The sequence below is a fragment of the Carya illinoinensis genome, chromosome 7 (genome assembly GCF_018687715.1).
Source record: "Carya illinoinensis cultivar Pawnee chromosome 7, C.illinoinensisPawnee_v1, whole genome shotgun sequence".
NCBI lineage: Eukaryota > Viridiplantae > Streptophyta > Magnoliopsida > Fagales > Juglandaceae > Carya > Carya illinoinensis.
The window spans coordinates 10,776,310-10,795,166 of NC_056758.1; the positions used below are offsets into that span (position 1 = coordinate 10,776,310).

At 36.5% G+C, this 18,857-nt stretch overlaps 1 protein-coding gene across 1 annotated transcript; it reads right to left on the reverse strand.

The window, feature by feature from the left end:
• Window positions 1–1,274: 1,274 nt before the first annotated feature.
• Window positions 1,275–8,572, reverse strand: LOC122316156 (ammonium transporter 2 member 3-like). Its single transcript, XM_043132693.1, has 3 exons — window positions 8,566–8,572; window positions 8,264–8,454; window positions 1,275–1,844 (listed from the first exon to the last, which is right to left on the reverse strand). The coding sequence occupies exons 1-3, from the start codon at window positions 8,570–8,572 to the stop codon at window positions 1,275–1,277; spliced, it is 768 nt and encodes a 255-aa protein (XP_042988627.1).
• Between the last annotated feature and the right edge of the window lie 10,285 nt (window positions 8,573–18,857).

Consider the following 18,857-nt stretch of genomic DNA (forward strand, 5'->3'; position numbering starts at 1 on the left):
GATGAATGGATTATGGATTCTGGATGACTTATCACATGTGTCCCAATCGGGACTGGTTTACTGACTTCACAAAGATTAAGGGTGGAGCAGTAATTATGGGCAATGACAGTGCCTGTAAGACTTAGGAAATAGGTAGCAATCGGTTAAAGCTGCATGATGGCAGCGACAAAACTCTGATAGAAGTTCGGTACATTTCAGACTTGTGAAAGAATCTCATCTCACTGGGATCTCTGAATTCAAAGGGATTCAAAATCACCATTAAAGATGGAACTCTCAAAGTAGTAATGGGAGTTCAGGTGGCAATGAAGGGTTTGAGATGAGAAAACTTGTACTTCTTGCAAGGAAGTACTGTTGATGAAAGAGCTTCCACATACTGTGAAAAGCTAGATGAGACTGATGCTAATACCACCCAGTCTTTGGCATATGCGTATGGGACACTAGTGAGGCAAGGCTTACTCAAAGGTGCCAAGACTGAAAAATTGTCTTTCTGTGAGCACTGTGTATTGGGGAAGTAATGGCGGATCAAGTTTGGAACCACTGTACACAATACACTGGAGATACTTGACTATGTACACTCCAATGTTTGGGGACCTACCCAAAATGCATCTTTGGGAGGTAAGTATTGGTTTTGTAACTTTTGTAGATGATTATTCTCGTCGTGTATGGGTGTATACGATAAAGAATAATGATGAAGTGATGAAAATATTTCTTGATTAGAAGAAAATGATTGAGACTCAAATCGGCAGAAAAATCAAGCGGCTTAAATTTGATAATGGAGGTAAGTACACTTCAGATTCCTTCATGGAAGTATGCTGAAGAGATGGAATTGTTAGACACTTCATGGTACAAGGTACACCACAACAGAACGGTGTGGCAGAACGGATGAATCGTACTTTACTAGAGAAAGTGCGATGTATGTTACTAGATGTTGGATTCAGTAAACAATTTAGTGCTGAAGGTGTGACATATGCCTGCCACCTCATCAACCGACTACCCATAGCTGCCAATGACGAGAAGACACCCACTAAAATGTGGAAAGGTACACATGCTACTGATTATGACTCTTTACAAATTTTTGAATGTCCTGCTTACTATCATGCTAAAGAAAGTAAGCTTGATTGCCAAGAAAGCAAAATTTGTGCCACATGATTCTTTTGATTCTAAAATAAAATATTCTTCAATGAAATTGTCGAAGTGTAATGTTTTTTGTTTTTATTTTTCTCAACGCTAAAGGTTTCTTCTATTTGAAAGCATGCATTATTGTATAAAAAAGATTAGGTTTTCATGTCGATTACCCAGTAAGCAGTAGTGAAACCAGCCACCCCAGAAGAAAGATGAATAACGAAATCGCCTGCATAGTCAATGATGAATGATTCAAGAAACCCATCACCCCAAATAGTGAAAGCTCCAATTGTGTAACACAAGGTGAGCCACAAAGGAACAAACATCATCCATGCGAAGAAGTTCATCCTCCCTAGCAGAGACCCAGCAAGCAATATGACAGTAATGACAGCAAAACCAAATTGATAATAGACATAGATAGCCATTGGCATATGCCCATGTTTAGATTGGATTAAGAGAAAGTTCTGTGCCAGTGCGAAATCGGGCACTCCCACGATTGAGCAGAGCTTGGTGCCAAAGGACATTTGATGTGCCCACAAAACCCAGCAGAGGAGAACTGCAGCAAATGCATAAAGCACCATGAATGCAGAATTCACAGCCCATTTCTTCTTCACCATACCCCCATAAAGGATAACCAGCCCAGGAAAGCTTTGCAAGCACACCAAAGTTGCTGCTGTGACCTGCCAAGCACTATCTCCTTTGTTGTTCCATGGTGGAGAAGACTGGTCAGGAAGTAGTCCCAGAGGCAGACCATTAATAAACAAGGAATTGTTATAATCCATTAAAGATTAGGAAAAAGAGAAAGGTGTTAAATCAACCCAAGTGTGAATACAAATTGCACCATTCGGTATTTTGTTTTGTTAGGCACTAATTGCACCCACCCACCATTTTGTTTTTTGTTGTATTAGGCACCTACAATTTCTCTGCAGCAAAGTCACTAATTTCTGCATCGAAATGAGGCTCCCTCTTGGTCAAGAAGTGTGGGAGTTTGTCCCCCATGGCTCCTCCTATAAAAGGAGGTCATTTGTTGAAAGTTAAGATCATCCTCACTGCGGTGAGTGATCAAGACAGAGTTAAGGGCGAAAATAGGTTCTGGAGAAACCCAGAACAGAGGCCATTTGAGAGAGATAGATAGTTGTTTATGGGTATTTGTAAAATTGTACAAACATATTGAAAATATTGATATTCCGCTTTAGTGGACGTAGGCAAGTTGCCGAACCACTTAAATATTGTCTCTCTATTGTCTTGTGTAATTTTTGGACAGGCCGGAGGTGTAATAATTGGTATCAGAGCTTTGGTTTCGTACTGTCTAGAAAAATCAAGTTGATCAAAATCAACTTTTGACTATACAGTAATGTTTCTCGCATCAAGATAAATCTGTTGCCACAAACGGCATAAAAAATGGATGTCGGAGGAGCCCGTACGCGCCTCTAGAAGTTGGAGAGTGCACAGAGGCGCCTAAATCGTGTCAGAGGAAGAAGACGAGTGGGAAACATGCGCCCACGCGCCTCCACTTGCGTCTGGAGGAAGAAGACGCGTGGGATACACTCTCCCACGTGCCCCCACGCTCAGGCATTCTCTACTGTAGCAAAAGGCTGATCTGAACCGTCTGAAAGTCACAGATCGATTTTAGGCTAGATCTAAGCCATTCGGAGTCCGATTTCAACGATCAAATAGTGCTTTCTAACTATTTGGATCATTCCGAACTCATCCGTACAGTGGGAATATTGAGATTCTCCATCGGTACATTCAATCTAAACTGTCCACGAATTGCAAATCAATTTGGGCTAGATCTACGCCAGTTGGAGTTCACTTGTGATGATCAAATAGAGCTGACAAACTATTTGGATCATTCTGGACTCATCCGTACGGTGGGAATGTTGAGATTCTCCATCGGTACATTCGATCTGAATCGTCCACAAGTTGCAGATCAATTTGGGCTAGATCTACGCTAGTTGGAGTTCAATTGTGATGATCAAATAGTGCTGATAAACTATTTGGATCATTTCGGACTCATTGGTACGGTGGGAATGTTGAGATTTGCCATCGGTACATTCGATCTGAATTGTCCACGTGTTGCAGATCATTTTGGGCTAGATCTACGCTAGTTGGAGTTCAATTGTGATGATCAAATAGTCCTGACAAACTATTTGGATCATTCCCGACTCATCCGTATGGTGGGAATGTTGAGATTCACCATTGGTACATTCGATCTGAATCGTCCACCTGTTGCAGATCATCTTGGGCTAGATCTACATCAGTTGGAGTTCCATTGCGATGATCAAATAGTGATGAAAAACTATTTGGATGATTTCAGACTCATCGATACGGTGGGAATGTTGAGATTCACCATTGGTACTTTCGATTTGAACCGTCCACGAGTTGCAGATCATTTTGGGCTAGATCTATGCCAGTTAGAGTTCCATTGTGATGATCAAATAGTGATGACAAACTATTTGGATCATTCCGGACTCATCGGTATGGTGGGAATGTTGAGATTCACCATTGGTACTTTCGATCTGAACCGTCCACTAGTTGCAGATCATTTTCGGCTAGATCTACGCCAGTTGAAGTTCCATTGCTATGATCAAATAGTACTGACAAACTATTTGGATCATTTCAGACTCATCGATACGGTGGGAATGTTGAGATTTGCCATCGGTACTTTTGATCTGAACTGTTCATAGTTGCAGATCAGTTATGAGCTTGATCGTAGCCAGTCGGAGTTGTGACGAACTCATTTGTTTTGGGCTTGATTGCAGCCAGTTGGAGTCATGATGGACTCATTTGTTTAGGGCTTGATCGCAGCCAGTTGGAGTCGTCACAGACTCATTTGTTTTGGGCTTGATCGTAGCCAGTTGGAGTCGTGCCAGACTCATTTGTTTTGGGTTTGATCGCAGCCAGTTGGAGTCGTGCCATACTCATTTGTTTTGGACTTGATCTCAGCCAGTTAGAGTCCAATGTTGCCAGACTCAGTTCGTTTGGGCTTGATTTAAGCCACTTGGGATCGTGAAGTTTGAGGAGCAAATTTCAGATCATTGAATGATGCTGATTAACTTGTTATATCAACAGGTTTTTTGTAGTCACACAACTCATGGAGTATAATGTTATTAAGAGGAGAACCGCAACGAATCTCATTGTGGCTTTCTTTGAAAAGCCAATTGCAAATAACAAAGTACAGATGAAGAAACAGTTCAACTTCAGAAAAGGTAGAAGGTACTATTGTTGCCTAATAGTATTTGACGTTGTGGTCAAAAAGTTGGGAGGTAATGAGAATGGCTATGAGTAATTCTATAAAGTAGTCGAAGTTGAAGTTTCACAATGTAAGAGATCTTATCCTAGATGAGGAGGTGCGCAGAAGAGATTCTGGCAAGATTTCAAGTTGTTGGTCCTGAATGTTGATAGTAAGGCCAGAGGCAAGTCAAGATCTAGACAACAGATGACTTGCTAGGAATTGTGGCAAGACAGTCCACAATATATTGTTAAAATCATGAGAAAACTGAGAATGATGTTGTGAATATGGTGACTGAAGAAATATATGTCGTCGTATTTCTTGCAGTACACAATGCTTTTAAAGACAACTTGAAGACAACAGTCATTCAGTAGTGTTTTCTCAAAAGACATAGAAGGTCAGGAATAATTCATTGGTCTTGGCTCGTGGTAATAGTCGTGTGAATTAGATTACGAAGTAAAAGGAACTCAGTTTTACTTTTCCTCATCTAAACCTGAAGAAATCTCCCTAGACCACGACATGAAGTACAGGTGTGGGAGATGGGAACAAAACGTCAGATGTTCCAGGGATATCTACACCTAAAGTTGATGATCGCATGACTGCCAAGACAATCAGACCTCCATGGTGGTTACTACCTTAAACTATATCCTACTGAATCAAGGTAGTGAACTACAATATGAAGAAAATCTTGCAAGAGTGGAGATTATGCAAGTCGAAGTTAGTAGAGACTGCACACAAGATGGGCACATCGACTGAAGACAGGATATGTTAGCAGCAGGATGAAGAGTTAGTCACCCAGGTCAGAGATGGAGACCTCAGCAACAGGTTCTCTGATATGTGTAAAGGTCCGTGCTAGACCATTGATTCCCAGTGCAGTGGGAGATGTGTTGCCCTGTATAGATGTGTTGATTAAGGGCACTGTACGTGATGAACTTGCCCGTACGTGATGAACTAAAGTTATGTATCACTTTAGTTAATCTTCTAACTTGAAAACATGAGCTGTAAAATTGTATAAATGATAAGGGATCATGCTGGAGATAGAGGCTAGCATGTTGAGAACCAGTCTCCAAGTTGGAGATTGGTTTGATTGTAGGATTATGGAACCTGGTTTTGAAAGCTGTCAAGGCACTAGGTAGATTGTTCGCTCGGTTGTGGCTTGAGCGAAGCTCAGTTTGCTCAAGATGCACATAAGTACAGACTTATGGACTCGAGCGAAAGAAGAATCCTAAGGAGTTGAGATTGTACAGTTAAGCACTTGTAAATCTCCTCTGAAGAAAATTCCTTGCAAGTTTCGTGGATGTAGACGATGCGAATGCATTTGAAGATGCATTTGGAGAGGCATTTGGACATTCATTTAAAGGCGTACCTGCAGATGCATGTGATAGCGAAAATCTCTCATGGCTAACAAGCTCCAATGAGGGAGTGCAATCGTTTGAAGGACGCAACCATTTGTAGCATCCTAGTATGGCACACTTGGGTGGAGGGGGTGATTGTTAAATCAACCCAAGTGTGAATGCCAATTGCATCGTTCGGTGTTTTGTTTTGTTAGGCACCAATTGCACCCACCCGCCATTTTATTTTTCGTTGTATTAGGCACCTATAATTTCTCTGCAGCAAAGTCACTAATTTCTACACCGAAATGAGACTCCCTCTTGGTCAAGAAGTGTGGGAGTTTGTCCCCCATGGCTCCTCCTATAAAAAGAGGTCATTTGTTGAAGATTAAGATCATCCTCACTGCAGTGAGTGATCAAGGCAGAGCTAAGGGCGAAAATAGGTTCTGGAGAAACCCAGAACAAAGGCCATTTGAGAGAGATAGATAGTTGTTTATGGGTGTTTGTAAAATTGTACAAACATATTGAAAATATTGATATTCCGCTTCAGTGGACGTAAGCAAGTTGTCGAACTACTTAAATATTGTCTCTCTATCATCTTGTGTGATTTTTGGATAGACCAGAGGCACAACAAAAGGAGAGGAAGAATCTTATCAGGAAACTTCGAGCTAGCGTAGAGGGGATTACAATATAAAGAGTGACAAGTTTTGATTACAATATAAAGAATAACAAGTTTTGATGTTTTGCCGAAATGTTCGCTTTGGGATAATCTCCTAATGCATTTTCTGCATCGATGATACTCGATATTCTTTGCTGTCCCTATTGGTCGGTCCTGCAGATTCCAATTTAAAATAATGAAAGGGAATAGTAAAACTCTTAAGTGATGCAACTGGGCCTGGAACTTGAGCATTCAACTTTTAACTAAGGGGATGTTGTATTTCTTGTTAAAGAGTTACCTAGCTATTTCCTTTTTTCTTAATATTATTTTATTTTTTGTGAATGCTGCTCTAACTATTTACTTTTCAAATTATTTTACTTGTCCTTTAAACCCATAATAATGACATGATTTTGATCAATAATACCATTAATATTATTGGAGTCAACCCATCATTAATTACTTATTAAAATTCGTATATTATCGCATTCTTTTAAATCTATTTAAAAAGAATAATAATAAATACAATTTTAGAGTGTGTAAGGCATGTATAATTTAAAAATAAAATAATTTTTTTTTATGTGAATTATAAATTTATTTACTTTTCTTAACATGAGTATGCTGAGCTTGCACACACTACAAGAAATTTAATTTTTAGGGACGAAATTTCTTAGGGACGAAATTAATTTCGTCCCTAAAAGTACTTTTCTGAGACAAAATTTTAATTTCATCTCAAAACATGGAAAATCTTATAAATCCGTTCGATCTAAAACATAGTAGTTCGAACTGGAGATTCTGAGACGAATTAGGTCGTCTCCAAAAATCTATACTGTTCGAACTAATTAAATTTAATTCGAACAGAAAATTAATTAATACGAATGCGATATTATTTGTTCGAATGAGTATTAACATGTTCGAACGGTATTATTTAATTCAAAAGATATATTGTTAAAATTGTAAGAATACATATTTTTTCTATTAATTTTTTATCATTTCCAAAGTAAATAAAAAGTTTTATATATTATATATTATGATTTACAATGAATTAAAATATTTACAAATTCATAAATTAATTTTATGTAATTAATTTAAAAATATTTTAGTTAACTAAATATTAATTTAAAGATAGTGTCATTTTTTCAATTATCGTGAACACTAAGTATAGTGAGAACAAAATATAATTAATAATAAAGAGGCTAGCAAATACTAAAAATAAAAACTATCCTGCATTAATTACATTCCAAAATGAGTTAGACGTTCTATACAACATAAAAAAGTAAAAAAATTACTAACAATATTTATTTATTATATAAATCAAAATCCTCCTGTAAAGTTTGCAAGCGTCCGTCTAGGTCCTTAAGTTTCTCCATCATGGGCTGAATGAAGTCTCTCAATAAAATATCGCGATGCTCTGCCAATATAGCTCGTACCTCATCTGGAGTAGCCCCAGCAGGGTGTCTCTCAATAGGGGCAGCAGCAGTAGAAGCTGGATCAGTAGGCGGAGGCTGATCTTGTAGGATTGCACGAGTCTTTAACAAGTGACCCTTGCTCTTATTGAATGTGATCTTGCTAACGGGCCCTATCTGTGGCGACCTCCGCTCAGTCAAAGTTACTGTAACCCCTGAATGGAGTAAGAGGTTAGATATCAAAAGCGCAAATGGTAGACTACCTCCACCCGAATAGTGTGACTCTGTGCGAATGCGGAGGAAGAAATATAATGCCAGATCAATCGGCTCCCCCTGTGCTAACCGTAACAAAAATCTGGCCCGCTCGATCTCGAAATCAGTCTTATGTTTTTTCGGATCAATGTTATACCCGACAATCAAATTAAGCATTCTGAAAAAATGCTATACAGTCGGCCTGTCGGATCACTTTACTGCCATCATATGGAGGAGCCTTAGGGTCTCGCACTAGGTCACGAACCTGATCGTCTGTGAGACCATCATTAGGTACCTCATCATCGCTCTCACTATCATCCGAGCTAGCATCCAGCTCTGTGGTCTGTACATCCGGCGCTAGCAATGAGAATGCGACTGTTGTGTCCTTTCCAGATGGTGCAGTCGCTGCTCTCGCTGCTGCTGCTGCAGGATAGGCATCGAGCTCTCGCCGCAAATCTAGAAACTCAGCAATAATGCGGGGAGAGAATATAATACTCACTCCTCGGACTACTAAGTTATAGCATAGAGCATCATCAGACTGCTCACCCATGGCACGGTAAAACTCACCGACCATCTCAGGATATGTTGTGCCCCTCTGTCAACAGATCGGGGTCCATCCACGATCAGTGATGATGTCATGTATGCTTCGCCCCTCCTAAGTGAGGTCAAGGAAGTCACCTAGAATGATCTCCCGCTCAACTAGTATAGGCCCGACGGCTGGCTGAGAAGGATCTGCGGAGGTACTTTCGACTGTCTGGGGTCTAGAACGTTTTCTTCCGCTGCTGCTTGCCATTAGTATACTGTTGATGTATAAAATATATATGTGATCTAATTAAAGTGAATTAGAGGAATGATGATGTTGTGTTGTCATGTTTGACAACTGCTTATTTGAATGGCCTTTAATTCCATTCGAATTAAATTATATTCATTCGAATGAAATTTAAATTCATTAGAATGAACATAAAATTAATTCGAATGACCTTAGATAACTCCATTCGAATAAAATTATATTCCATTCGAATGAACCTAAATTTAATTTGAATGGACTTGACTCTAATTCGAATGGAATTTATATTCATTCGAACGGACCTGAGCCAAACAGACATGGCTGAGTCGACTCAGACCCGAACCGATACATTCATTTTTCACAAGGAATCCAATATGTTAATCGGTAGAAATGATTTAGGAGTAAATCCCTATCATTTCTACCGATTATAGTTGTGTCATTTGGCCCCAAAACAACAAAATGGGGCCGGATTGATTCAAAATCCAACCCCCCCAAAACTAACTAAAAAACTAATAAAACTCATTTAACCCATACTTCTTGTTCTAGGAGATTTGAGGAGTTGGTTGGAGTTGGTGGCGGCGTTGTAGCTGCTAACGGTGGAAGAATCGAAGAGCAAGTTCGAATGAGAGGAGGCACGAAATGAATGGAGAAGAAATTGGTTTGCGACTTAAATAACGTAATTTCACGGACGTATAATCAGTTCGAACTAAAAGAGTATAAGTTCGAATTAAAAGGGTATAAGTTCGAATGAATTATATAATACTTCATAAAAATATATATATATAAGTACAAGAGGTAAAACATTACGTTTTATATTAGTAATACTAGTATATAATACTAGTATTAGTACTAATAAAAAATTTCTCAGTGTTATAAACCATCTTGAATTGTATGACCACATTTAGCTAGCCGTCAAAGCATAGTGCTAGTCGTCAAAAGCATAGTTAGCTAGCCGTCGAACGCATAGTGCTAGTCGTCAAAAGCATAGTCTCATTTGTACTCCTATATATATCACTGTATCCTTTAAGGAATTCATAAGTTTTATAACACGTTATTAGCACGATTACTCTCCGTCTCTATCTTGCTCCCTCTTCTCTCTCCTCTCTCTCTTTGCGAAAGCCATCTTTGATTTTAGCGAACTCTTTGAGGGGATCGACGATTGAATTTTTCTCTCTATGGTTTCTAAAGAGAGAATTGAGAAGCAGCTCCACCAAAATCGATTCCTCCACTCCTTGTGATTTTAATTTCTTTATTTTCTCCTGAATTTCCTGCATAATCTTTTCTGATGCTTGGCAGGAACTCGATGAACTGGAGGAAACCGATTTCAGTAATCAAAGGGTGGTTCTCGCCCTCTATGAGGCCATGTACTCGCACGACGTAACCACGATACACCAGATCGTCGCCGACTGGAAGGGAATCTCCGTTTCTGTCTTTTGAGCCCAGGCAAAGCATCCCCTCTCTACGTATCGTACGAGTGGGTCACGACGGCTCGCTGATACCCTCCATCTCATCCATGCTGTTTCCAGCGTGAAAGACCAGCAAATCCAGCTGCTTCGTGAAGACGACTGGGAACTAAAGAAAAAAAAAAAGGAAACCATCCGATCCGTCAATAGCGACGGCTTTGACTTGTGGTTGCTGGCTTCATTTTGTTTTTCCCCAACTACTCTAATTTCCTCCGCAATCGGATTCCACCATAATCCAGAAAAATTAAAAAAAATAAAAATAAAAAAATAAAAAAAATAAAAAATAAAAAGTGAGAGGAAAGTCATGGAGATGACCCCACTCTTCACTAACTATTTTGTCCTTGTCCATGGAGGTGGCTTTGGTGCTTGGTGCTATAGCACATCCTGCCCGATGAGATAAGCACACGTTTTGTGATAAGAATTTATTTCAATTACGTCACTATTACATTTTGTATTTTATTTTGTAAGCCCACGCATGCAAGTTGGCATTGTGATTGAGAGAGTGGCTGGCTAGGGATGCTCTTACTTTAATCAGTGGAAGGAGGTATGGTCAAAAGGTAACAATGGGACAAGGGGCTTGTCGATCATGACTGCGAATGGTAGGTGGTCGGAAACTGTGAAAGGATGTGAAAGAAAAAGAAAAGTCCGCTCTAACATCATGAAAGTTATGATGATATTGAAGATGGTAATCTTTTATTTCAAGTAAGTTTTTCAATGTATTATTTGAAATCTCTAAGATACAAGTTTTATTTATTCTTTTATACTTATTATAAATTATTGATGATATAATTTATCTGAGAATGGAAAATAGAGCATTCCTGAACGATCGCCCTAAATGAGTGATACGTATACCAAAAGCTTATTATGATTTATGCACCTGAGGTTGCATAATTGAAATTGTGGAAAGAATATATATTTGAATGAACATCTCGAATGTGCTCTTCAAGTAGCAATATCGAGTATGCTCCTGAAGTAGCAATATGAAATGCAAACGTTCACAATATATTCTAAATTAATATCTAGTCTTTCAGTGACTGAGCAAAATAATGAGCTTTTGATAAGAATCATTAGTCACGTCTTACTAGATCTACATTATTCCCTGAAGTGAATGATAATGAATTTATATCATTCTATTCCCTGAAGTGAAAAGAATGATGCATTTTATTCAAAGAAACTAAGAGATTGGACGTGATAATGAATATCTTTTCAGGCCAGAAACTCGTATTGGAAAAGTTATAAGCTTTCTCTTTGAGATGATATTATACAATTATTGAATCAAATATTATGATGCATCAAAAAGTGATATGATTCAAAATATTTGTATCTTTTCATGGTTATCTTGATCATCCAAAATCAATTATGATAAGTCGAATGATTTTCATATGGACGTCCATAAAAGAACCAGAAGATTCTTTCACTATAAAGTCTTACCACTAGAAGTGGAAAGAAAAATTTGCCAGAAACAAATAAGATGAAATAATTCGACGTTATCTTGATTATCATATGTGAACCAAAAGTTCAGATGATAATTAAATTTTGGATGCAATAAGATAAAAATGTCTCATATTGTAGCTATTAAAATCCCAGTGAGGATTGAAATCCCTGTAGGACAATTAAGAAATTCAGCAGTCTAATGAACATAAGACATGTCTAAAGGCATGTGAGACTTATTGATACAAAAGATAGAGCATCTCAAAAGAGAAAGGCACAAATAATTTGGTGCTCCTGAAGAGGCCATACCCACAGAACTAGCAATAAACTCCATCCAAATTTTTTGTATAAAATTCTCCTATATAAATCTCCTAAAGAGATTTTTTCATGAAAATGTCTTCCCTTGAAGAGGGACAGGTACCTGAAAATAACGAGATCTCGATATATTTCATGAATATTGGAGAAATTATGGATAGAAATAAAATCGTTGTCGACAATGTATTTCCATATGAGATGGCAATTGACATTACCAGAAGTAATGGAGAAAGTGAATCAAGAACCGTCGAAGAATACCGACGTAAAATATTGGCCAAATTTTAAAGAAACAATTCCTGCAGAATTGATTCACTAGTAAAATATGATGCATCGGGACTTATAGTCCAAACACCTAAAGAGGTGATGTTTGTTGAATATCAGTGGATATTTATAAAAAGGAAATAAAAATGCGATATATAAATCACGAGTCAGTTTCTCAATTCCTGCAGAATTGATATCACTAAGTAAAATGTGATAAATATGGACTTGAAGTCCAAATACCTAAAGAGGTGATTTTTGTTAAATATCAGTGGATATTTATATACATGATATAAAAAACCTGAAACTTTTAATATGAAAATGTGATATAGAAATCACAAGTTAGTTTCTCGAAGAAACAATATTGATATGCTTTTAAAGTGGTTGAAATCATATTGAGATTTTTATTAGCTTGAAAGTTACCGAGAGTTTGGATATGCATGATTAACTGCATATTTATAAGGATCATTGAATCATGATATATATATATATATATATGAAAATCCCTGAAGGATAGAAAATGCCTGAAGCTTCTAATCTGAATACATCTAGAAATGTGTATTTTATCAAGTTTCAAAGATCCTTATATGATCTAAAGCAATCTAAACGCAAATGGAAACAAACTATTATTGCAGTTTATATATATGATTTAAATGTCATTGAGGCTCCAGAAGAGCTCATGAAAACTGCACATATTTGAAATATAAATCTGAAACCCTTGCGGCTTCAAGGGGAAGATGGATGGTATTATTAGTTCTGAAATACCATCTTTTAAATACAATTAGTATTTCAGATTCATATTATGGGTTTGATAAGAAGTGTGCATTATTAAAGAAGAAATAAAAACGAGCACACAGAACATCTACCAAAAGATAGAAACACAAATATGAATATTTGTGAAATATTATTTTATTACCTTGAAGTAAAAATTACAGAAATTTGAGGCACTTTGTCTCATTCTTCAAACACTCTTGTTCTTCAAGAATCTGCATGGATTTTAAATTCTTATTTTCTTTCTTTATTGCTCCTATCTTCATGTTGGACTCCAGAAGAAGTCGCTGAAGGATAGCAATATTCTCGTGGAGTTTGTCAACTCCGCAAGTTCTAGATTGCAGTCGCTGAGAAAATGCGACAATGGATGATGAGTATCGGGTACCGAGACTCACAAGCTCATAGATAGCTTCATTATCTGACTTATGAGTCAGATCATTATATTGCATGATAGCACCTATGGTAGAAGCAGGAACAGCTGATGAACGAGGTGCAGAATACCTCATATATTGACCCTGAGAAGATTGCTGAGCCATTGTAGAGAAAGATTGTAGGATAAGAATGCAGAAAAATATTGCAGAGTAAAAATGCAGTATGATTACAGAAAAGTGAAGAAGATGAGATGCGAATAAAGATGAGCTGAATATCTTTTTTATAGAAAAAATTATGATACAGCATCTCTCGTGAAGCAAGAGAAAAGAGATGAGATATAACTTCATAGCTCTGCGGCACATGACAGCTACAAAAAAGTTGAAAATCCGCGGTGCTTGTCTAGTCTTAAAAGACTGGCCACCGTTTTTATTAAAAAATGAGGTTAGCGGCCTAATGTTGATGAATTTTCCACTAACTGTGTTATTTACAAGAACTCCAGAAGAGTACAACTCCAGAAGAGTAGTGATGAGCAGAAAGATCCAGTTGTGATTATTTTATCAACATGGTTTAAGTCCACAATTAGTTGGATATGCAGATGCAGGTTATCTTTCAGATCCACACAGAGGTAGATCTCAAACTGGATATGTATTTACTTATGGAAATTCTGCTATATCATGGAGATCTGTCAAACAAACACTATCTGCTACCTCTTCAAATCACTTAGAGATCATTTCAATTCATGAGGCAAGTCGAGAATGCATTTGGCTAAGATCAATGATCCAACATATTCAAGAAAAGTGTAGTCTTCCAGTGATTAATGATAGTCCAACAACTTTATACGAAGATAATGCTGCTTGTATTACTCAAATTAGAGGAGGATATATCAAAGGTGATAGAACCATATTTCACCTAAATTCTTTTATACTCATGAACTTTAGGAGAAAGGTAAAATTAACGTCAAGCAGATACGATCAAGTGATAATCTGGCAGATTTATTCACAAAAGCATTACCAACTGCAACATTTAAGAAAATTGTGCAGAACATTGGAATGCGGAGATTTGAAGACCTGTTGTCATACATTTTTCAGGGGAAGTAATGTCTTGAAGACTTGTGCTGATTGTACTCTTTTTCCTTTGCTAAGGTTTTATCCCACTGGGTTTTCCTTTTCAAGTTTTTAATAAGGCAATCCTAAAGCACTTGGCGGTTGACATGAATACTGTATTCTTTTTCCTTTGCCATTGGTTTTTTCCCACAGGATTTTTCTTTGGCAAGGTTTTAACGAGGCATATTCTTTAAATATGGTCATCCAAAGGGGAAGTGTTATAAACCATCTTGAATTGTATGACCACATTTAGCTAGCCGTCAAACGCATAGTGCTAGTCATCAAAAGCATAGTCTCCTTTGTACTCTTATATATATCGCTATATCTTTTAAGGAATTCATAAGTTTCATAACACTCAGTAGTATATATAATATATATTAGATAACTATATATATTATAGTATAGAGTTTTATACTAGTTACTTATATATATTGTAAGTAACTAGTATATATATATGTAATAGTATATATATTATGCATTAGATGAGTATAAAATAGTATTGTGTAAAGCATTGCATTATAAAGTAAATATAGTAAGTATATATTACAACATTACATTAATTATAAGTATAAAAAACATATTTCTAATATATTTAGTTTGTATATTAATAATAAACCAAGTACTTGGACTATATTATAAAGTATTACAGTATTATTAGTTTTCATATTTTGATGCTATCTATTCTTTAATATCACTTAGTATTATACTTATAGTGATACTAACTTATAAGTATAACACTATTAGTGATTGTAAATAAAATATTATACTATTTTAAATACTTAACATTATAGATTGATAAGAAACTTAGTATTATGATATTAGTGACACTTAGTATTATATAGTGTATATAATTTTTACATATACACATAATAATATTAGGTGTATTATGTGTATAGTTATATATTTCTCTAATTATCTGTCCGAACTAATATAATGTCAGTTCGAATAGAGATAATTCATGTTCGAACGAAGTTTTTTTTGTTTGGAGGGAAAATTCACGCCAAGTTATCGGTATATGCTAGAGAATATTCATTTTTTCTGTTCGAACTGGAAAAATATTAATTCGAACGGGAAAAAATTGTGGGAAAAATTAGCGGTTTTTGGATTTTCGCGTTCGAACTTATAAAAATTTAGTTTGAACAGAAATGCACATATTATTAATCCAATCCATTCACTTCATTTTCACTCAGATTGAAGATTAAGAAAAGGAGAGAGAGCGTGGCAGAGGCTGTGAGAGAGTGTTGTGGAGAGAGAGAACTTGAAAGCATTGAGAGAGAAGAGATTCTTGAGAGAGAAAGGAGAAGGACAAGAGGTAAGTTTTTTTTTTTTTTTTGTATTTTTCATTCTGATTTTCGTTTACAAATATCTTAATATTTTTTTCATTTATTTGTTGGGATAGAACAACAGTTTAATGTGTTTTATGTATATATAGGTATTGTAGATTGACTGAAATTTGAATTGCTAGTACAAAAGGTAAGTTTTATTAGTTTTCTAAGTTGTTTAATAATCATATTTAGGGATATTCATATAGTTTTCAATGTGTTGTATTGAAATATGACATCATGAATGTGAAAATTATGTTTTGTGGTTCAGTTTTGTGCTTTGTTTCGTGATTGGTTTCTGGGTTGGTTTAATTCGAACGCTCTGAATACCGTTCGAATGTATTTTTATTTGTTCGAATAGAATATAACTCAATCAGCGTTTCATTCGAACTTATAAAATGTTTGTTCGAACAGTATCAATTAAATATTTATTATTTGCAGTGATAATTAAATAGCAGTTAATACTCCAAATATAATAATAAGATAGTTAATTAAAAAATTATAATTAAATATTTGAACATAAGTAAGTACTCAAGTATTAAATATTTCAAAATCTTTAATGGCCCATCATGTATACTTGTAATGTAATCTTCCCATGTATTTGTGATGTATGCTTGTTATGTTTACTACTGAGTGTTTGGATTTTGTAGTTATTTTACATGCAGTTAAACCTTAGACCAGTTCGAGAGTTGTGGCCAAATATTCTCTTAAAGAATATTTGGGTATAACTCTTGAATTGTCCAAAGTGGACAATTTGGGATTCTATCATCTATATGACATATATACTTAGTTATAACTCCTGTGTTAGTCAATTTAAATTTTGGTTTAGCATTTTCCTACATTCTTCGAGTATGTAGTTCATAAGTTTCTCGGCTCATGAATAGGGTTGACGACTTATCGTGACTAGCATACTTGGAAAATTGTAGGGAAATGCTACCGAAATTTTTACTAACATACGAGTTTTAGACTGAGTATATATGCGATATAGATGATAGTCTCTCGAATGGGATAGGACCAACTACCTTAAAAGTACAGGGTAATTAAACACATGTATTGTAATAGTTGAATGATAGTGTTTATCCCATGATTGTGGTTTTCTTTTATAGATGGATAAAAGTTGGATGTTGTTGGAAGATAGACTTAGTTGAGACTATAAGCAATATGCACAAGGGGTGAAGTCTTTCTTAGAATTTGCTTGTGGGAGTGTTGATAGTCGAGGATTTATAAGATGCCCATGTAAGAAGTGCAAAAACCTTAGTTCATATAATATGACGGCTGTGGAGGATCATTTATTCGTAAATGGAATTGATTCTAAATATTCACATTGGGTTTTACATGGAGAACCATTTCCCCAAGGAGTTAGATTTGGCAGTCATCTCAACCAGATGGATGAATGTAACAAGATCGACACGGAGGACATAAATGTTTATATTTCTGATGATAGTTATGATAATGGAGAAGATATGACTGAAATGTTAGGAGATCTTGGCGCAGGCATATTTGGTGCCAGGGTTGGAGAAGGAACATCTACGCAGTCATTTGAAGGAAATGAAGACTTTGGATCATTGTGGGAGGATGCACAACGAGAATTGTACGAAGGGTGCACCCATCATAGCAAGTTGTCATTCACTGTCAGGTTGCTCCATATAAAGTCTATTTGTCTTATTTCTGCAAAGGCTATCGATATGTTGCTTGAATTATTTAAAGAGGCTCTGCCAGAGGATAACGTAGTACCTCGAAATTTTTATGAAGCGAAGAAATTAAAGCGAGGGTTAGGATTTGATTATAATATCATCCATGCATGTAAGAATGATTGTGTTCTCTTCTGGAAGCAATATGCAGAATGTGAATCATGTCCGGTGTGTCTTGAGTCAAGATGGACATCAGATAAGCATAATGTACCCCAAAAAGTGCTAAGACATTTTCCGCTTATTCCACGACTTCAAAGATTATTTACTTCCCAGATGACTGCGAAAGATATGACTTGGCATCACATAGAAAGAGTTCAAAATGATCAATTTCTCACTCATCCTGCAGATTCCTTACAATGAAAGAAATTTGATAACGAGTATCCATGGTTTGCTAAAGAACTTCGCAATGTACGTCTTGGTTTAGCAACTGATGGCTTTAATCCATTTGGCAACATGAGCACTTCTCATAGCACTTGGCCTGTGATAGTAATGCCTTATAATTTGCCACCATGGAAGTGTATGAAGGATCCTTTTTTTATGATGACTCTATTGATTCCAAGGCCAAGGTCACCAGGAAATAAAATAGATGTATATTTGCAGCCAATGATGGAAGAGTTGAAAGAGTTGTGGGAACAGGGTGTCAATACATATGATGTGGCCGCTTCGCGTGAATTCAAAATGCATGCTACAGTACTTTGGTGAATAAATGATTTTTCGGCATACGGGAACTTGTCTGGGTGGAGCACAAAGGGAAAAATGGCTTATCCTGTTTGTAACAAAGATACACAGTCTCAGTGGTTAGCGAATGGCCGGAAATTATGTTTCATGGGACATCGTCGATATCTACCTCATGATCATAGATGGCGAAACTATAGGGTAATGTTTGATGGAACGGTTGATCGTAGGTCATCACCGGTCATCACAGCCAGAGTATTCTGGAAGTGATATTCTCACTCAATTGGCAGATGTCCCAGACAATAGATTTGGAAAGAATGCAAGATGCCAAAAGAGGAAAAGACAAGCAGTGGAATTGAATTGGACCAAAAAAAGTATTTTTTTTGAGTTGCCATACTGGTCTACCTTAACACTGCGTCACAATCTAGATGTAATGCACATTGAAAAAAATATATGTGAGAATATTTTGGGTACCCTGATGTCAATACAAGGAAAAACAAAAGATACAGTCAACTCTCGTAAAGATTTGAAAGAGTTGGGAGTCAGATCAAAGTTGCATTTGCAAGATACTGGGTCATCAGCTTATATGCCCCTTGGATGGTATACACTTTCAAGTGATGAGAGAAAGAAATTTTGTGATTGGTTCATGACAATCAAATTACCCGATGGTT

Bases quoted from the DNA above. Each gene is read 5' to 3' on its own strand.
- LOC122316156 (XM_043132693.1), bottom strand. The intron at 1,845-8,263 runs GTTCGTGACCTA...CTTCCTGACCAG, and splicing joins ATGGTCTCACAGACGATCAG to TCTTCTCCACCATGGAACAA.